Source organism: Peromyscus californicus, unplaced genomic scaffold, assembly GCF_007827085.1.
Source record: "Peromyscus californicus insignis strain IS unplaced genomic scaffold, ASM782708v3 Scaffold_22__1_contigs__length_63687245, whole genome shotgun sequence".
In the NCBI taxonomy this organism is placed as follows: Eukaryota; Metazoa; Chordata; class Mammalia; order Rodentia; family Cricetidae; genus Peromyscus; species Peromyscus californicus.
Genome location: NW_026294525.1, coordinates 19,690,813 through 19,712,954, shown reverse-complemented (window position 1 = coordinate 19,712,954; position 22,142 = coordinate 19,690,813). Strand labels below are relative to the sequence as shown.

The following is a 22,142-nucleotide window of genomic DNA, read 5'->3' as shown; positions in this document are numbered from 1 at the left end:
ATGTCTGTCTTTCCCAACACAGTTACATCAGGTTCAAGGAAATTACAGTCATTAGAAATGTTACTTTATTACAGTCAACAAAGGGGGAGGAAAATAAGGTATTATGTATAAAAGCCATTTGAAAAACTTTGAAGTGCCTGAGTATTATTATTATTATTATTATTATTATTATTATTAGTTCAAGGGGTGACATTCACCAGTTTTTTATTGCATGTTATATATGATACATATTGAACACTTTCATATTTTATATGTTACTGGCGAAGAAAAATGAAAGTAAAAATAACTTTGCATCATGGAAGAAAATGCAAATGGCCTCTTTTCAAACTGTGGCCTTTCCTGAGAATTTTTCCCTCGCATTTTGTCCCATTTAATCTGTATGTGACCCCATCCTGGACCTAGACTATGACTGATTCGCGCACCATAGAAAGCTTGCATTTATGCATTCATTGCATTTGGCAGGATAGTTTTGAATGGAACCCTGATTGGATATCGTGAATGATATAAACATTACAAGAGCATATTTGCACTACAGCAGCTCAAGTTCTAATAGGCCGTCAATAATTACAAATCAGGGTGACTACTGTACATCATACGAGAGAGTCATTCAGGAAATTAGGGACCCAAAGATATGGCTTAGTTAGTAGAACGCTTGTCTAGCGTGCATGAAGCCTGAGGTTTTATTATAAACTGGGTGTGATTGTGTGCCTGTAATCCTGGCACTTGGGCTGTGAGAGGGCACATCAGAAGATCAAGGTCATCTTTAGCCACATCGTAAAGAAATGGAGTACAGCCTGGGCTACCTAAGACCCTGTCTTGAAAGAGAGAAAGAAAAAGAAAGAAAGAAAGAAAGAAAGGAAGGAAGGAAGGAAGGAAGGAAGGAAGGAAGGAAGGAAGGGGAGAGAGGAAGAGAAGGGAAGAAGAGAGAAGAGAAAAGAAAGAGTGGAGAAGGACAGGAAAATAAAAGAAAATTGAGTACGTTTTTATTTTAGGATCAGAGTTGAGAACATTGTCAGCCCTGACCTCATTCTGTGACTTAAGCAGGCCACTCTTTCCTGTCCCAGTCTCTGTGACTACAGCTGTGCACTTCCTGACTTCATGTTCTTACTGTAATTTTCACTTCAGACTGTTCATGCTTCAGCTGAAAAATTGCTGTCCTTGTGACCCTCTCTGTTCACGTTATCCAAAACGGTCTCATTGTTGCATTTTAATTTCTCTGTTTTTCTTTCTAGTTCCTTACCATCATCCTTCCCTCATTTATTTGTGTCACCTTTTTACAACTGCCTCCTCAACAACCTCGACTATACACGACTGGCGGCGGCGGCCACTCAAAGAAATATTTTAATAGAGTAAGGGATTAAAGAGAAAAGAATCAGTGACTGGTTACCTTTCCTTCTACTCTCCCTCACCTGAAAGTCAGCCAAGTAGTGCAAAATGCCCCTCTCAGTATTCCATTTATTAATTCAGAAAATATTTATGTATTTGAGCACTAGTTTAGGCTAGAGTTCATGATATGTAAAAATTGACATTTTCCTTGCTAAAAAAAAATTTATTTGTAGTCGGGAAACTTTAACTAGATCGAATTAATTGCATAACAGAAAAGACAAGGAATGTTAGCTCTCAAACAATGTAAGTGTGTGTACCCAATGGTGAGTTGCAGTACTACAGGGTACATAACATGGTCAGATAGGCTACATCACTGGTAAGAAGTATTCGCTTATCCCCTCTCCCCCAGAAGTACTGTGTGACCCCTGGTTTTTTGTTTGTTTGTTTTTGAGACAGGATTTCTCTGTGTAGTTTTCATGCTTGTCCTAGAGCTCGCTCTGTAGACCAGGCAGGCCTCAAACTCACAGAGATCCACCTGCCTCTGCCTCCCGAGTGCTGGGATTAAAGGCGTGCACCAGTGCCTCCTGGCCTGTGACCCATTTTTTGACTTGGAGTTCAACCATGCTGTTTGTGGAAGGCAGAGAAACACTAGCCAGACAGACACAAGAAATGTGAAACACGCTTGCCTGGCTGGCTTTGTCTCTTAGGCTTCTGTTGCCCTCACTAACAGATCACCGTCCCTGTGGCCAGTAGTCCCTGTTCCCTCAGCCTCAGACCAGGTCCCGGATGAGGCTGTAAGAATCAGATCTGAAGCTAATATACAGCGGTCCACCTTGAAGCAACACATCCCAGAGTGGCCGGAATCAGCACATCTATACCATCCACAGATACATGAACGAGGATAAATGACTGTAGTTTAAAGCCACTGACTGAGAAGGACGTGATCTATTATAATTAAAGAATGTAAAAAACATTGCTGTAAAGTCCTAAAGCACGGTTGAAGCACCATCTTAAGAAAATTAAATTTACGTGTGACTCCAGGTTTTATGGTATTGAAAATGTGTGTTGGTTAGGAACGCTGCAGTGGTCCTGCAAACTAGCAGGGTGTGAGACAGAGATTTCTACCAAATACTTATGCAAGGAAAGGATGCCACTGCTCATCTCCTCCTTATTATATAAAGCCAACTTAGTGTGCTGTTGATGAGTTTAGGATTGGCCAGTAGTACTTACATTTCCTTTGTCATGCCTACTTAGAAAAAGACTAAAAGAAAATGATAGCTCATACTTACTGAATGTTCTCTCTGACAGGTTTGTTTCAGTTCATCATGTGTTTATAGTTCTGAAAAGGAATGCCATATTATTATTATTCCCATTTTATAGATGAGAAAATTAAGGTACTGATCACTTATGAAATTAGCTAAGGTCCAAGAGGTGGACAGTACTATAGCTGAAATTCTACCAGGTGACATAGGCAGTATGACCCTGGAAAAGGCAAGATTCGCATGCTTCTGGAATTTCTGGCCTCGTTTGTAACTCACACAGGATAGGTTCAGAAACATTTGATTTCTCAGGACCATTTCCTTCAAGAATTCCAAATAGATCAACATCATTTTAAATACTGTAGTTTTGGCCATCCAAGGTTCGCTGGATGCAGGTGTTCTGATTCTAGCCTTTTGCGGTGAATCTTGGGAATTAACTGCTTAGACCTCTGTCCTGCTATAGGGCTGGCAATGTAATATCAAAGGTCAGGCCATAGGTGATGGGGAAGGGATGCAGGGTCCGAAAGACACTTAGATAAATGGCCTGAGACAGCTGATAGGCACCTGTCTTATCCCCTTTTGATAGCTGGCCAGGAAATAGTGTTTTAATAATAACAATGATGCAGAGGTGAACAGGCCCACCTCGGATATTCATTTATTTAACTTTAAATGTCACCCAGAGTTGCCATTCTTCATGAGATGAGCACATCTGTTTTTAATCTATAGATATGTGTCTTAAAGAAGTGTCTGTTGAAAATCCAGTGTTTTTTGTCCTGGGTTCTAGTGTTTCATTTTACCAGCAATACAATGAGAAGCTCTGAAGATGAACTGTGGCTCTTAGGATGTGCAGACACTGGAAACTTTAGCCTCAGCTAATGTACTTCTTCCTTCCAGACAAGAAAGTCTCTGGAATCCAGTGAAACGAGATTGGACTGGTCTTAGGTCCAGCAGTCATCCAATGGGAACAAAGGTGTTCCTGTTAGGTTACTATTTTCGTCTGTTCAAGCACTCAGAATTTTAAAGACCAAAGAGACTTGGCTATCATCAGGATAAATATCTGTTTGGTTCTTGAATTCCCTCTGATGGAGGAATGAATCACATCCACCCGACACTTTCTCAGTTATTCGAACTTGTCACAGGCTTCCCCATCAGTTAACATCACTGCCATCTACCTGTGGCTCAAGTCAGCAACAAAGGCTCATTCTTGCCCTGCCTCTTCATGCCCAGCTGTCACCAAGGTGTGCTGAATGTGCCCCAGATCTCTCCCAAGAGTCTCCATCTCTTGTACTTAACTCACAAACTGATTCTCAGGCACATGATCTGTGATCCTGACTGATTTGTAAGCCTCTTGACCAGGGTTTCTGGCTCTTTTCTATATCCTTTCAACATCAGTAATGGTTTCTCTTTAATGAATGAAGCTCATACTTCCTTCTGTAAAACCGTTCAGTGGATCTTCACTGTGCTTAGAAATAACTAGTTTTTGTCCTTGTACTTGGCTAGCTTCATATCCTTATACTTAGTTTATCCCTGGGAAGTCATAGATCAATCCCATTGATAGTTGAGATTGCTCTAAGAACAACGAAAGAAAGCTCATCAGTCACTTAGAACAGTGCTTAACACATAGGTCTGTACCTTGAAATTTTGAAATATGTTACCACTGTGGTTTATCTACCTGTGGCTGTTCTGTCAGAATCCAAGAGCAGGAGCTGTGCCTGGTTTCTTCAGGGGACTGCTGTCTGGAAAATATGATAATGTATAGTGTACAAATTAAACATACACTGGATGAAATCTGTCCTGTTCACAGGAGTTTAATTTTCACGTTATATCCCAGGTTATCTCACTCATACAGCTCATCCAAATGTCAGCCTTACCACACTTGTATTACACTCATGGGTTATACTTCCTATGTAATTTTCAGTAGTCACATTTATCTTTGTATGTCCTGGCTGTATTCAGTGAATTGCTGATACCTCTTTTAAAACATTGAGTTTGAGGTATTTTTGTATATTTGAAATTCTAAAAAAAATTAAAAATCTTAGTCATTTGAAAAAGCTACTTTTGGCCTCTAAATAGATTTTTAATTTCAGTTTTCAAAGGCTGTTTCTTTTAAGAAAACTCAGCATACAAAAAAGGTCCCAACTGGAAAAGAATTAAATGAATTAAAAGAATAAAATGCTTTTTATTTACCAGGTGATATTTTACTTAGAAAATCCTTGCATTTAGATAGTGTGGGGCTTAAAAGAAAACAGCATCTTTGCTCGTTTGCTTTTTAAGAAACGTAACTGGTGGCTGAAATGTCAAGATTTTTATCTATAACATTGCACTTATGTTTTACTGATAAAGGAATTTCAGTTTCTTAAATTAATTCCAGGATTCCGTGCAGGAACAAACTCTTTAAATTTTATCACTATGCCAGCACATAAATGCACTTTTCTTTAATTGAATCTGCTAATGGAAAGGGCTTCGTGTTTGGATCCAAGGGAGGGATTCATAACTGGAAAGTCACCATGCTGGCAAGTTTTCATGACAAGGGGCTTAAAAATCAGCTTGTAAAAACCTAAGTCAAATAACATGGATGCCCTGAGCTAGTGACAAAACCCCCATATGAAAAAATCATCCTAAGAGACTGTTCCTGAGCAAAGAAGAGTCTCAACCCCACAGCCTCCTGCACAGCATTTTGTAAACTATAAACAATGAACAGGCTCAGATGAATGCAGTGGTGAGTGACAGGCTTGCAATATTAAGTGGTTTTTTTTGTGGTGTCTGACATTAAGGGGATGGTGGGATGGATTGTTCTTTATATTTGTTCAGTGTGGGCAGGTAATCCAAACTTTGAGGTTGGGAAACAAGAAAATAGCTTCCAAGATTTTGAGGGAAAATTTTGCTCAGGTAATCTAGATTCTTATTGTAATTTGATCAGGAAGCTGTTGACAAGTTAGCAAGAAAGGGAATTTTCTTCTAATACATAAGGATTTGGGGTTTTCCCATAATTTTAGCTGGAGCTGTTTTGAAAGCAGCTCAGTGATCCACTTTACTGGTGGCTTTCCTCTCCTGTGGGGATGAGGGTTCTATTGAGGACATTTTCATGGGCCTTTAACTCCCTGCCTTTCTACTTCAGTTAATCATATTATCACTTTAGTACATTGAAAAGGGTCATAAGGTACAGATACAAAATTTTGTTTCTGACATGAGTTCAGCTGTCTTCAACTACAGGCTTTAGTTTTCTGATCTTCTACTTGCTTTCTGTACTGCTGTCAGAGTTATCTCAAAAAGAGATTTTTGTGCTGCTGTTTTTCTTTAAAACATTCAATATCCTGCATCCACCAGGAGTGGTTTTCTTCCTAGCCTGATATACTGGTCTCTTGATATGTTGGCCAGCCAGTAATATGCACAGTGTAATTTTAGCCTCTCAGCTTTATGTCCATATGTCTACAGTATCCCCTGGAGTCTTACTGATTCCTCTTGACCTGCTTCCTTTCTAAAGAGTTTACTTATTCTTGCTGTCAATGCCTTCTAATTTCAGACCTTCCAATCAGTTGTATATTCTCCCACAAATCATCTGAACAGACATTTCACACTCCCACTTCATAGTAACCTCTGGTCACTCTCTGCTATCGGTAGAATAATGACAGTCCTAAGGACATAGATTTTCTCATTACTAGAACCTATAAACACATTACCTTTCTTAAAGGCTATAAAGGACTTCACAGATATAGTTAAAATTATAATTTTGAGATGAGGGAAGTTATTCCAGATTTTCTGAGCTGGACAATCATGTCAAATAAGATGGAGGCCAAGGTCAGTGTGCAACTGTGACGATGGGAGGAGACGTCAGAGTGATGCGGTTTCTGCCTTTGTAAATGGGAGAACATCATAAACTTCCAGATGCAGGTTATCTGCAGAGTCTAGAATAAGGGAAGAATGGATTCAGTCTTTTAACCTCCTGAAAGACTGCAACACTCTGGTCACCTTGGTTTTAGACAAGTGAGAGACATTTGAGATTTATCATTTCCAGAGGTGTAATCTAATACCCCTGTATTCTTTTCAATCATCAAGTTGAGGATCATCAGTTATCATTAGTTTCCTAACTAATAAGATTCCTACTACTGGGTAGTGAGACACTCACATAACAATCATGTGCAATGCCAGAATGGCCTTTGGGTTGGTCCATGGACAGAGTCTGGAGGATATCATAGAGAATGGTAGGTAGCCTAGCTTGTCTTTAACAGAGTACTGGCAAGAATGTGGATGCAATTGCCTCTGCTAGTGGAGGATCAAAAGGCAGAAAGGAACATTGTAGAGAATACCTATGCTGTCCTAAGAAATGTTATGAACAGACAGTGGGTAGACAGATATTAAAATCTTGCTAGTGAGGGCCCAAAGGAGATGAGGAACCTGCTGTTGAAGATGGAGGGGAGAGGGTCTTTGTTATAGCATATCTGAAAACTTACTTGAATTGTGTCTTGAGATTATATGGAAAGCAAAATTTGTAAATTATGACTTTAATATTTGCCAATTTCTAAGCAAATGGCTAAAGGCTTGTCTTAGTTTTTTGTGGTTGGGCATTTTTTTTTCCCGAATTTGCTGTGGAGTGTACAATGAAGGAGATAAACTGAAGAAAGAGCTACTAGGTAAGAATAAATGATTTGAGAAAATTTTAGCCGGTCTAGACTGTAAAAACTCTTCGTTAGTGCTTTAACAAGATTAAGAGTTCAGTCTGTGAACTGACAACCAGGGAGCCTGCATGAGACTGACATAGGCATTCTGCATATATGTTACAGTTGTGTAGCTTGGTGTTCTTGTGACTCCTAACAGTGAAAGCAGGGGCTGTTTCTTACTCTTTTGCTGGCTTTTTGGACCCTATCCTCATACTGGGTCACCTCGCCCAGCTTTAATACATAGGGAGGTGCTTAATCTTACTGCAACTTGATATGCCATGTTGTGTTGATACTCATGGGAGACCAGCCCTTTCCTGAACAGAAATGGAGGAGGAGTAGATTCAGGGGTGGGAACAGACCAGGATTCTGGGAGAGGGATTGAGAGGAGAGAAGGGAAGGGATACTGTGGCCAGGATGTAAAATAAATAAAGTTTTAAAAAAAAGAGTTCAGTGTACCTAGTCACACAGGGAGCTTTTTGAAGAGACTAGAATAAACCCTGTTGGTGTCTCAACCATCCACACAGAATCTACAATCACAGAGTGGATTATATAAGAAAGACCCATTGAAGAATCTACTGTCTAATGAGATCCATTTCCTGAACTCATGGGGAGCCTACCAGGTTTTTAAGGACATCTGGCAAACATGAAACATTGGCAGCTTTGGAGGCAAGGGACACAGAGAGTTTCAGATGAAGCAAAAGTATCAGACTCACAAAATTAGGCAGGCAGGACATGGACTGAGCAAAGTATGTGTACCCATCTGTAGACATGAGCTAACACATATCCCAGAGGGCATAGTTCTCACACAGCCAACCCTGACACCCAGAAGACAGAGTCCCCAATGAGAGGACCATTTGCAGTCCTTGGGCTCTGCTGTTTATCTGTTTTCGTCTTTCACTGGGCTGCAATTGGTATGCATGGCTTTCTTCTACATTTTCCTTCTGTATAATGGGACATCTGTGCAGCCTCACTCATGTCCCAGTGTTTATTTGGGACCAGATAATTTGTTGTCTAATTTCACAGGCTCCCAGATGCAGGACCATTTCCGGTCAAACTCATACATGATTCAGATGATTGAGGTGATAAGACCCAAGAATAAAGAGCTGATGAGGTTTAGATGAGATTTTGGACTCTGAGTTGATGTTGTAGTAGGTAAAAACATTTGGAAATGTTGAGTGAGGTAGGATGAATTCATTTTTCATAAGGGATCGATGTGAATCGTTATAGACCAAAGGTCATACTGAGGTAGGCTGGCTAAGATCCCCAAAGATGGCTATGCTCTAATTACCCAAACCTGTGACTAAGGTTTTTGAACAGCAAAGGGGAATTGTTATCATATATGGAGTTCAAGTTATTAATTACCTGAATTTAAAATCTGCTTTTGCCTGAAGTTATTTGTTTTTTTATGTTAAAATTATGATAGCTGGCTTATTTTTATTTATATTTCTCAGGTGTACTCTTACATACCTTTTATTTTCATGCTTCTTGAAATAGTTTCTTAGGTGTACACAACATAGTTTTGGTTCTTTCTTGGGGATATGATTTAATATATTAATTTTATCAGACTTGGTAGATTAGGTCAATGTCACTTAATTTGAAGTGATAGACACTCTCCAATTTCTGTCTTATTATCAGTCAGTTTAACTTTGAGCACTTCAGTTCTTCCTTTTCTTCGTCTTCACGTACACATGTGTAAGCATGTCTACTTCTGATATTTAGTATTTTTTTAAGAATTACTTTAAAAGTTGGTATATGTCTTACTTTTAAATATATGTATTTTTCAAGTATAACATTTAGGCAGAAAAGGGCACAAAATGTGCTATGCTCAGAGAATTCTAATTAAGTGGAAATGCTCATATAACTCCTATCCAGGTAGAAATTGACTGTTACCTGGGGCCCACAAGTCTCTCAGTAGATACTATGTTTCAAAAGATTCTGATTTTTACAACTAGAGAGATATCACCTGTAACTGTGTGACTTAAATATTATGTTTTGTTTAGCATCTATTTTTAATCAGCCTTACGTGGACGAGATTCTTTGTTACTTCAATAGATCAGTTTTTCTCATTTACTTATAGTATTCACTTGTATGACTATAATTTCATGTATTTATCTCTTGTTTTTGATGAACTTTTGCGTTAATTACAGCTCAACTCTGAGACCAGCTGTGTTTGATATATGCTGGTTGTGCTTAATATCAAGACTTCTCAATCTTTGATCATTTTTTCTTCTTCATATATATATGAAAATCGTCCTCTATCCCCAATCTCTCTCTGTTCTCCCATACAATATATCTTGACTACAGTTCCCCCTCCCTCCACCCCTCTCAGTCCGCCCCCACCCCCAGCTCCACTCCCCCTCCACTTCCCTTCAAAAAAGAGCAGGCCTCCCGGGGATATGAACCAAACACAATTACAATAAGACTAGGTACCAACCCCCATATCCAGGCTGGACAAGGCAACCCAGTAGGAGGAAAAGGGTCCCAAGAGCAGACAATAGAGTCAGAAACATCTCCACTCCCACTGCTAGGAGTCCCACAGGAACACTAAGCTACACAACCATAATGTATATGCAGAGGAGCTAGCACAGACCCCTGCAGGCTCTGATTGTAGCTTCAGTCTCTGTGAGCCCCATGAACACTGCTTAATTGATTCTGTGGGCTGTGTTCTCCTGTTGTCCTGGACCCCTCTGGCTCTTACAGTTCTTCTTCCCCTTCTTCCATGGGGTTCCCTGAGCTCCAAGGGGAGGGGCCCTATGAAGAACTCCAATTTGGATTGTCTTTCTGCCTAATGTTTAGTTGTGAGTCTCTGAAGATACGTTCCTATTAGCTGCTGGGAAATAGCCTTTCTGGTGATGACTGGGCTAGGCACTGATCCATAAGTATAGCAGAATATCATTAGGAATCATTTTATTGATTCCTTTTTCTTATTCTAGGTCTCTGTTTGATCCCTTTCACTTAAAAATTTTTATATGACCCCTGGTATATAGCTATACAAAGTAAGTATAGAAATCAAACATTTAGTAATAATAATTTAAAAAAATTATTTGAGCGGGGCGGTGGTGACGCACGCCTTTAATCCCAGCACTCGGGAGGCAGAGCCAGGCGGATCTCTGTGAGTTCGAGGCCAGCCTGGGCTACCAAGTGAGTTCCAGGAGAGGCGCAAAGCTACACAGAGAAACCCTGTCTCGAAAAACCAAAAAAAAAAAAAAAAAATTTGAAAACAATTCTCTGGTATGCTGTACATATAATATTATCATTAATTAAAGACAAATGCAAATTTACATACTAACAAGGTGTATATTTATTCATTGTCACATAAAAAAATTAATCCTGGCTGAATATTTGACCCCACATGATGTAGAGCTTCAATAGCATTTTTCAGAGTTGATCAACATTTTTATTTCATAAACATCTGTGCAGAGAACACAACTTGTACAAACATATACTACAAAATGGCAGGAGTATATTTAGTGCTATTTTAGAACTTGTTGAAAATTCTAATCTTAAGTCAAAACATTCAATGATGTTTTTTAAAAATTTAAGCCAACTACTCAAATAAAGAAATTTTAAAACCAAATATTTTAATATACTAGGATAAGGACTGGCATAGGGAGGGGACTAGGGAATCCCTGCTTAATGGGCAGGAATATTTCTATTTTTATAATGAAAATAATTTGGATTTAGACAGAGGTGGCAATTACCAACACACTGGCTATTCTCAATGCTGCCAAAGTCATCCATCTAAAATGGTTGGTCTTCATTGTGTGAATGTCACCTTAATCAAAATATCACAATGATTTATCTAATGAAAAAGGGGAAAGGGGATGGCATTTCAGGTAAATTAGTAACCTTAGTCTGAGGACTCAACTTTTTAATAGTTTTCTGATGAGACCAGCCAGTCATCAGTGAAAACCAACTCCCTCACTTAGTTACTCCAATATAGTTATGATGCCCCTTTTGTGGTGTGATCTTCCAACGTCTTCTAGAACTTGATTTTTGTAACATTCACATTTGCAACTAGCCCATGAAAGATATTGGAATGAATTTTGGGATTTTTCTAAGGCTTAGACTTCATAAAATGCATCAGAGAATATTCACTTTAAAAACCCCTGCATAAGATTGTAGAAGATAGTGATTTTCTGTCCTTTGGAACCTTGGAAACCCATCTGGAAATCCAGTAGTTTTTAATGAGTGTATTTTAGGCTTCTGTGTTCATTGTAATTAGGCATATGATTATTCAGATTTTATACTCTGTCTTGAGTTGGGTTTGTTAATTAAAGGTTTTCTAGGAAATTGTCTTTGTCTGTTTAGGGTTAAATTGGTATCATAGTAAAATTTTCATAGTATTTCTAATTTTATTTTGAATTTCATTTGTATCCTAATTTATATTTTAATTTTATTCTAAGTGCTGCACATTTGTGCTTTCTTTTTCATCTGTAGGAGCAACCTCAGAGGACTGTGGATTTTGTAATTTTAGTGTTTTCTAAGAAGCAATATATTTCTAGCTTGGCCGACTCTCTCTCTCTCTGTCTCTCCTCTTGGAGGGGGATAGGGTCATAGGGTCTCACTATGTAGCCTTAGCTTCTCTCAGACTTGTGATCCTCAGGTCTCAGTCTCCCAGGTATGGACACACCATGGCTGACACTAGCTTTTTAAGTTTTGTATTTACTTCATTTTTTTTTAGCTTTCCTCTTTTTCCAATATAAACATTTCTGGCAATAGACATCCTCCTTAGAGCCACAGAATGTGTTTTTTACTTATTATATAGTATTTTATTTAATTCAATGAGTACTTTTTCTAGTTCTACCCATTCAGTCTGATAATTAATTCAAGTATGATGTACTACAAGGAGGGAATGAGATAATAATTTTTATGAGTTTGTTTTCTATCTTGAGGCTGTGTGATTTGGTATATAAATTTCAAATTATTGTATATTCCAGATGTACTGACTCTTCTTGTTCTTGATAATGACATCTAGCTGCAAACAAACTGGTTTTTATGTGAATAGACCCCTCCCCACCTTACTTTGGCTGGCATTTGTTTGGTGATTCCTTTGTTGCTTTATATTTTTGGTATGTTTACATCTTAGATGAATCTATTACACAGAAGCTGTAGCTGTGAGAATTTCTTTGTAAATCCATAGAAAACACTGTTTTACCCCAATGTATTAAGTTGTAATTACTGAAAGACTTGGAATTTCATGTCACCATATTGTTATTTCTCTTTTCCCTTTTTGGTTATTGTGTTTCTTGATTTGTTTTGTTTTTTTTTTTCCTGTGCTGAGAATCAAATTCAAGGCTTTGTTCTTGCACTGTGCTGCATTCCCCGCTACAGTTTGCCTTTTCAAATGCTTTCTCTAGTTTCCATTTGATTCCTTAGCAGTTGATGATGTTTTGAAGAAGGTGTGGTTTGTTTCTGCCAGTTTTTGGACAGAAGGATCTTTGATTATTTTTAAGTCTTTCATATCACTATATTCTTGGAATTTATCATGGCATAGAGATAGGATATGAACAACATTAGTATAACTTTTTTAAAACCAAAATTTAATCCTTTTGTGAATATTATTAGTTTACTACTCTGGTGTGTGTGTGTGTGTCTGTGTGTATGTGTGTTAGTGCAAGTCCACACGTGCATACACACGTGTATGAATTCATGTATGATAGTGCACTCATCTCAGTAGGTTTTAATTGACAATCATTGCATATATTTGGGAGTACAGTGTGATATTATGATATACATACATAGTGATTGATTAAATGTTTAATGGACACATCTGTCATCTTATATACTATTTTCTGTGAGGGCTCTGAACAATTTTTAAAAAGATTTATGTGTGTGTGTGTGTGTGTGTGTGTGTGTGTGTGTGTGTGTGTGTGTGTGCTGTGCCTGTGAGGGTGCCTGTGTGCTCGTGTGAGTTTAAGTGTGCCATGTACTTACAGGAACACACAAAGATCAGAAGACATCAAACCCCCTGAAACTAGAGCTACAAGTGATTGTAAGCCATCTGCTGTGAGTGCTGGGAACAGAACCCAGGTCTTTTGCAAGAGTATCAAGCTCTTTTAACTGCTGAGCCATCTCTCTATCCCCTCTTCGCATATTTTTAAAAACACAATACATTGCAAACAAGTCCACTTTCCATGTTGTAGAACAGATCATTAAAAGTGACTCCCTAACTGAACTTTGAACATCTGTGCACTTCCCCATCTGCCCCATTATCTAGTAAACATTCAGATTTCCTAAGATTTTTGAAACCATTTGTTAACATTGGCCTGCAAAGACATTTTATGTGGGTTCTAGGGATTGTCTGTAATCTTACAGGAGACTTTATGATTTCTTTGATTATGGCTTTTGTATCATTGTGTGAGTCAGCTTCTGTCACATAACGAATACTTGAGATAACACATGAACAAAAAAACAAAAAGCAAAAAACAAAACAAGAGGCACTGGCTTGAGGTCTCAGAGGCTTCGGTCCATGACTGGCTGGCTCCCTTGCTTGGGTCTTTGGTAGTATCTTATGATGAGAGCTGGGAAAAGACGGAGAGGAAGAGGAAGGAAGAGAATAGGGTAGAGAGAAGGGGAGGGGAGGGAAAGGAGGACAGAGGAGGGGAGAGAATGATTCTAGTCCTCATGACACCCTTCCAGGAATTTAAAACCTCCAGCTCTGTTTCATCTCTTCAAGTTTCCACCACCTGTCAACAGCTGAGGGGCAAAACTTGTAACTTGTGGGCTTCAGGAAGGCCTGTAGCCCTGACCTACAGGGACCATAGGCTCTGTTTTAGATTCATGCATCACCATGCGCTTTATGAGCTCCTGTGCTTTTGATCCTACTCCAGGCACTGACTTAAGCTTCCAAAGGCCGGTGGGTAGCCTGTCCATTCCAGCTCTATTGACTTTGGCAGGTGTTCAAAACTCCCAGCTTTATACTGGAGCATCAGCTTTAGCTCCATGACTGCCATGGTTCATGGAACCTCTTTGCCATGAACAAATGGATGCTAGACCTCATTTTCCATCCCCTGGATCTCCAGCACAGAAACTGAGTTTCTTTGGGCTGCTGTTCCGTTCTCTCATTCAGCATTTGGTCTTTATTTCTTGCTATTTCTAGCCTCCAAGGATCACTTATTGGTTCTTGAGTAAATTTAATTTGTTATTTATAGGTTATTATTTTGAGAATCACATATGAATTTATTTGACCAGTTTATAAGAAACTTCAATAATTAAAAAAAATACTTTACTTTGAATGAAAAAAATCAGGAATTATTTAGACCTTTAAAATGACTTAACAAGACATGTAGCTATTGACCCCAAACTAGTATGGGCATTTTCTTTCTTCTAATAGTAGGACCTAGAATTGAGAGGTTAGGATAAGCTGCACTGTCTGTTGGGGGAAATTCATTAATGAAGTTACTAAACCATTGGATTTGCTTTCAGAAGCCCACAAATTGGTGTGCTTTGACCTTTTGTTCAAGTTAGAAAAATAAATCTGTTTTACAAAGAAACTGAAAGATTCTGACATCCTCATTGCCATCTCAGAGTGTTAAAGAACGGCCCCGGAAAACCACTCAGCCATAGCTCATTCCCCTCTACTTTCATCTTCAAAATCCTGGCTTGTTGTCCATGCTGCCCCTTATCCCTCCCTCCATGCGTGTTCACATGCTTCTTTCATAAGTGACATTGTCAGTTGAGGCTGAGACGATTATTACACATAGAAGACTATTTCTCTGTCATTACAAAGTCAGAAACATCTCATTACTAAACAGCTCAGAGTAACATCCCAAGTGCCTCACAATAAAAAAAAAAATTAAAAACCATATTCTAAGATGCCCCCAAACCCATCGTATATTATGGGAAACTACTATTCCTGTTTAGGAATTCACAAAGTCTGGTGATGTCTCTTCAAAGTTGTCTCCTGAGAACTCAGAGGTTTCCTCAATCTAAAATATACGCATTGTTATTCTGTTATGTGACTCTGGAATATGCTGATCTATCTACATTGCCATATAGTAATTCTGTAGAAATATCACTTTAATATTTCTTTTCCTATTATCTTGCACATGGAGTGAAGTATCTGATAGTTTTTATTTGAGCCTATATATTGTATGTCTTTGAGCACTGGTACTTCTCTGTTTCTTATGGTAGCTCTAGTTACTACCATAAGAAAGGATGGTAGTAAGAGTATTGGAGGTTAGAGTATCTTGTTCCTTAGATTCTGCTAGAAAGGACTGAATTCAGGAGCAAGTCTTCCTCAGTATTGAGAAAAGACCTTCCTTAACACTTCAACCAACCCCACAGAAATATGGAGTTTTCTACACTGGGAACGGAGAACACTTAGTGTTCCCAGCCCTGGATTCTGTGCTGTTCGGTCCTTCAAAGTCTTTTGGTTGGTTATTTTCTCACCTTTAGAACTTCTAACATTCAGTTACAGCACAGTCTGCAGGGAGATGTATTCCAGACTGCTCTCCTGGTAGCTCTGTTCTCCAGTACTTTGTATTGGGATATCTGACCAAATTGGTTTGCCAGGCTTATGGCTCACCTTAGCAAGTCCACTGGACTGAGATCATCCTCATCTTATTTTCTTATGTCATAGTCTGGAGACTTCTAAGTAGTAAATGAAAAAAAAAAGTAGGTCTTATCTTTTTTTTTATTTTGATAAAACTCAAGTGATTTGCATTAATCTAAATTATGGGTGCAAAAAAGCCACTGCAGCTGGGCGGTGGCACACATCTTTAATCCCAGCACTTGGGAGGCAGAGACAGGCGGATCTCTGAGTTCAAGGCCAGCCTGGTCTACAGAATGAGTTCCAGTACAGCCAGCACTACACAGAGAAACCCTGTCTCAAAAAACAAAACAAAACAGTTGGGCCCAGGTTTAACTCCCAGCACCTACATGGCAGCTCACACCTGTCTATAACTCCAGTTCCAGGGCTTCTGACATCCTCACACATACATGCATACAGGCAAAACACCAACGAAAGTAAAATAAAAATAAATTATTAAAAAATAGAGTTCTTTGAATTCACAACACTTTAAAGAAAAATTAGTATACCATCAAATTTAAACTAATAAAATATAAATATATTTTCTAAAATATTTACATATTTAAGGGACATTAATATATTTTATAATTTCCACTGTTTACTATCCATTTCTTGCAAAAATAGTATCTATGAAGCTTAGTGAAGTCACTAATGGAGTTTGAAGAAACAATATTTTCCTTTTATTAAAGTTAGAATTTGTTTGGTAGCAGAAATCTTACAATTATTCAAGTTTTAAACATGAAATTTTATAAGGAAGAGGAAAATGGTTTGGCGAGGCGAGGACAGCCCTTTGAAGAACTGCTGAGTAAAAGTATTGAGAGCAGAGGCCTGGGGCGATGACTCAGCCAGCCAAGTGCTTGCCAAGTCAGCATAAGGACCCGAGTTTGATCCCCAGCACAAAAAAAGAGCCAGGTGCACGAGCAGGTGCCTGGAGCCCCAGCTCTGAGGAAGTGAAGACTGGAGGCTCCCTGAAATTCACTAGCCAGCCAGCCTAGCCAAAGTCCCAGCTTCCATGAGAGACCACACTGCAAGAAGAAGCTAGGGAACAGTTGGGGAAAGGCTCTTCATGTCAATCTCCAGTGCTCACATGCAAACACACACACACATGTACACATACGAACAGGTAGATGCACACTTAAATACACACAAAATAACTGAAGCAGGATAAGAACTGAGGGTTCTTGTATTTTTTGAGAAATCCTTAAAGCATGGGGTTTTTCTGTTAGACAATTGATCTGTTCCTCCACACTGTGCAGCTTTGTTTCCAGGTTCCAGGCAGGGAAAAGAACTCACAACTGGGAAGCAGATGATAAAGCAGAAGCTGCCAGAGGCTGCAAATATGCCTTTCGGAGTCCAACAATGTCTGAGGTAGGGTCACCTCCCAGCAGGCTGGGTGCATTCCCAACCCATGAGGGGTGACCAGGTGATGGAAGTCACCTCAGGTCAAGTAGAGTGCACACCACAAGGCATGCTGCTGGCTCTCTGTTAAAACACACTTCGTAGAAAACCCACCAAAAATAAAATGTCATCACTCAAATCCCTGACACAGCTAAATGGGAAAATGACCTTTAACGTTCTCTGTAAGTGTACTTGGCAAGGGATATACACAAAAAGTAATTTAAAGTATAAAAATGAAGAGTTACCTTACTAATATTTCTAAGTAGATTATTTATTTAAATTCCATGTGTGTGTATATATATATATTCCTGGGAGTTGTGGCACACACCTTTAATGGCAGAGGATCTCTATGAGTTCAAGGCCAGACTAGTCTATATTGTAATAGTCTATATAGTAAGTTCTAGGTCAGCCAAGGCTGCTTAATGATACCTTGCTTAAAAAAAAAAGCCAAGGACAACTAAAGTTCCTTGTGCATCACTGGTAACAGATTTAAGCTCACATATAATATTCCAACCACACACTACTTAAATAAATATTCACCCAGTAATCCTGCCTGAATGGTTTTGCTGCCACATTTTTTTGCCTTTATTTTATGATCTTTATTGAATTTAACACCAGCTATAACTTTTGGAAGGGGAAAGGGTGCCATCTTAGTGGGGGTGAAAATGTTCAACCTATGATCAAAGGATGTAGGGCTCTAACTATCTAAATTGCAAATTGATCTATGTTCACAGAGAATTCCTAAGATATGAAGGTCAAAATTTTTCTGCTTCTTGGACTAACACATTATATTTTACTTTACAAAAAAAAAAGAACATAAAGAAATAAAGAAAATAGGGAGGGATTGAAAGACAGGGAAGATGGAGAGAGGGGAAAGGCTGGAGATGGGGGAGGGAGAGAGGGAGAAAGCAAATCAGATATACAATTTTCATTCAAATGCTATGTAAAATTATAACATTATACATTTCTTAAATAGACTGTAAGCTAAATAAATTTATCACGATATTTAATTTTGGAAAATAACACATCCAGACTACCTTCTACGTAAAAAAGTAATTCTTTTCTTTAAGCTGCAAGTCATTTTGATTTCAAATATTAACTATAGGCAGAAGTCCTTGAAAGTCTAACTGGTTTTGATTTGCTCCACTTTTGAACATGACATGAACTATGGTTCAAATCTCCAGCTGTTGTTGATGTAGTTAAGGTGTGACTGAATACATTTTAATGTATGAATTTAAATATATCCCTATTGCCTTTCATCATGATTGGCATTTCTTTCCAGCAGACAATAAATTAAACATGTATTTAAAGGTTATGCCTTTCTTAGTAGATTGATCAAAAGGAAAGGTGAACAAGTCAATCTCTTCGACCAATTTGACTACCTTTCATATTCAGGGATGGTGAGCAGAACAATCTATCGGGGGTACTGTTCCCTGGCCGCATAACCTGCTGGAGGAAGGAAGAGGGGCCTTATGAGTAACAGGCCAACAATATCTTAGCCTATCCCCTGGTCCTCGGCCTGGAACTTTTATGCCCATGACAGTTTATGCCACAGTTCTCTTATTCCAGCTGTACTGACGACTGTCTCTACCAGAGACCAATACAACCTCTCACCACTCTTGACCTGACTAATGCTGCCTCCTCCTGAGGTCAGATACCACCTTCTTACAGAAGTCTCAGCTCTCTCTCTCTCTCTCTCTCTCTCTCTCTCTCTCTCTCTCTCTCTCTCTCTCTCTCTCTCTCTCTCACACACACACACTCATACACAGAGACACACTCACACACATAGACACACTTACATACATACACACCCTCACACACTCACTCACTTGTACTCATACACACAGACACACTCACAAACTTACACACACACACACACACACACACACACACACACACACACACACACACAACTGTGTTGAACTTCTAAGCTCTCCCTCATGGTGATATTGACCACTTCTTTAACCTCATAGGATTTGTAATTCTTGTTAGATGTCTGTTTTTATATATAAAAACCTTTTTGTATTTAAATTACCTTTAAATACACAACAGATGTTGGTGATACTAAGGTAGGCAGAAAATAATGTGTCTTATTCTCAGTTGAAGTTGTAGCTAAGCATCCTGGTGATTGTGATGTGAATGCAGATAAAGGAAAGGAATGTATCCAGGGCTGTGAAGTAACTCTTTTACTGGGGTTGGAGGTATACCCACATGCTCTGGTCTGGTTAATCTATGCTGTGCCTCAAAGTCCCTTAAATTCAGGAGCACATTTTCTGCCCTACTCTTTGTCATTCTGGATCTGTTGAAAATTTAGCTCATGGTGGTTCACTGCGGGCCTCTAGAGAGGAACTGAACCAATTAGCTCAGCTAAGGAGAGAACACATTTTCCCAGGTAACAAGTGGTGCTGTGCTCAGTTGAATGTACTCAGCTAGTTCCTTGCTCTGTGAAAAGCAAACAAGACACTTTCTGTAGTATAGCCTATAGCATTCTGTTCCACTAACTTCAGGTGACTGTGTCATATGTCTGTGTCTAGGGATAAATCTACTCTCTGGTCAAGGTGGTCTTACCATGCCCTTTAGCTCTACTAAGCTTCCTGGGAGCATTGACTCTGGCAAACCTATAATTGTAAATTATTTTGTCACCCCTTTGAGTTGGAAATCTCCCAACTGCTTGCCAGTGTTTATAACCTTAGTATATCTTTCTTATTGGGTCTGGGAGTCATCCTTTTGAAATGTATGTTGAACTTTGCCTCCCAGTTTCTGTGAGAAGTTATGAGACTAATTTATATAAGTGACAATAAACCAACCTGGATGGCCTGGTCACCCGGACCGACCTCTCTACGTTGTCCTGTAGTATTTTTCCAATATTTCCCTTGGCGGTTAAAAACCTGCTTTCTTTTAGTTCAGTACAGCCGAGTTCAGTGTTTTTTCACATATCATACTACTTTTGAATAAAGCAAGCCTTTTTGTGTGCTCAGCTCTTGATACCTCTCAGGTCACACGTACACTTGAATTTAATTGATACTACATCCCCCATGGAAGATGTGAATGCTTGAGAAGATGAGCACATTTTAAAAACTCAACCCTCTAGATGAAATGTCAGTGACATCCACTTAGTGAGTAGGAGGTTTATATTTGGGAGTGAGGTGGTTTTCTATAAATGTTATTATTTTGGGGTAGCACTGGGAAAATACTCTGGCCACTTCTATGGGAGCCAAATGAGAAAAATATCCCAGGAGCAAACACTGCTAAATTAATCTGTTACTTCATAACATACAACTCTTAAAATGGTTTGAGTATAATGTTGAAACCACATTTGTTGGGAGCAGAGCAAGAAAGTCCTTGAACCCACAGATCTCCAGGGAGACCAGGAATGTCAAGAACATAGGATTGTCTTTCTAATGGGGAAGATGTACCTTTTCTTCCATGCAGAAAGCTTGGAATTGGAGGTGATTAATAACCCCATGATCTGTTTTATCTACTGAGTCAAACCATATCAAGCTCCTACAACCAAGGCTAGAAGTAGCTGGTAATCTAAATGACCCTTGTAGCCAAGGGTTCCACCAAGTTCCCACAATCAGGATCAGAGATGCTTAATAATCTAAATAACCCTTACATTATCTGTAAAGCCAGAGGTCCTACCACAAGCCCCCATTGCCACTAGTGGAGGTGGCTAATAGCCCCAATGACCTCTACGCTATCTGTACGGCCAAAGCCAGGCCAGACCCTTCCTTAGGCCCTTAAGCTAGTACAGGTAGTCTATCTTTGGAACCCATCTTCTTGGAAGAAATGACATATACTTGAGTTAAGTTTCTGTGTAAGTACACTTCCTTGTGCACCAGGGATTGTTTTACACCAGAAAACTGTTTTCCAAATGGTACTGTCTAAATTTGTTGGGAGTAAACCACCTAGCACCAGACTCCCTGAAGTCTTGATCCTGGTTGACAAAGTCAATCTGAACCGAGTTTTCATTCTCACCTCCTCACAGTCCCGTTCACTGTCATGACCACCTGCAGGGTTCCCTTCACATGTTGAGTGCTTTCAATGAAGAATCTGAGCACCTGGGCTTTACTGTCTCCGATGTGGACAGTAATTACAAGGTGATTTTATTGTTTAGCATTGTGAGAACTAGACACGGCAACCTGATTGCCTGGACCCAGCAAAACTTCAGGTAATTTCTGAAAATGTTTCATCTCCGTTCCGTGAAAGTGATTGACAGAATCTTCTGACTAAGAGAGACTCAGTGAACTTTGACTGTCATCACTGACACTATCATCATTGTTATCATCACTTTCCCCATGCAAATACACAAGTAGGAGCTTTAATTTCCACAACTTTCTCCTGTCGAGTAAAGGGGAACCACTGGTGGGTAGTGACGGTGACTCAAAGTGGGCTTTAACTTCTCTGGATTGCTTTGTTTGTTGATATTTCTGAGCTCATTTGTGAGACATTGTCTTCTTCTCTCCTCACCCCAATCCCTGAATGCTTTTAGTGATGGATGGGCAGACAGAGACGAAGTCATTGAAGGCTATGAGGTGGAAGCCAACGGAGGAATCACGATCAAGCTGCAGTCTCCAGAGGTCAGGTCCTTTGATGACTACTTCCTGAAGCTGAGGCTAGATACCAACACAAGGAATCCCTGGTTCCCTGAGTTCTGGCAACATCGCTTCCAGTGTCGTCTACCTGGACACCTTCTGGAGAACCCCAACTTTAAAAAAATCTGCACAGGTAACTGTTGGCAAAGGAGCAGCTCAGTGTGGGTCATCTTCTCTAGTTCCATTACAGGCTGTGAATGTGAATAAATCTCACCAAGGCTGGAGATTCAAAGTGGGAAATAATGAAAGCTTAGCTTATAAAATAGCTTAAATAAAGTAAATGGATATAGTCCCCTCCCCCCATGGATTTGTGTTCCTGTATGTTAAGAAGACTAGTCTCTGATGGGGCTAATGACAAAAAGAGACAATACAA

The 22,142-nt window shown here is 39.3% G+C and overlaps 1 protein-coding gene across 3 annotated transcripts in view; it reads left to right on the top strand.

Annotated features, from left to right (window-relative positions):
* Grm1 (glutamate metabotropic receptor 1) overlaps positions 1 to 22,142 on the top strand; it is a 370,085-nt gene that overhangs the window by 251,113 nt on the left and 96,830 nt on the right. For all 3 annotated transcript variants that reach the window (XM_052751016.1, XM_052751017.1, XM_052751018.1), the window contains one exon: positions 21,667 to 21,902. In XM_052751016.1, the coding sequence (XP_052606976.1) occupies positions 21,667 to 21,902 (236 nt within the window). The remainder of the gene's footprint in view (positions 1 to 21,666; positions 21,903 to 22,142) is intronic.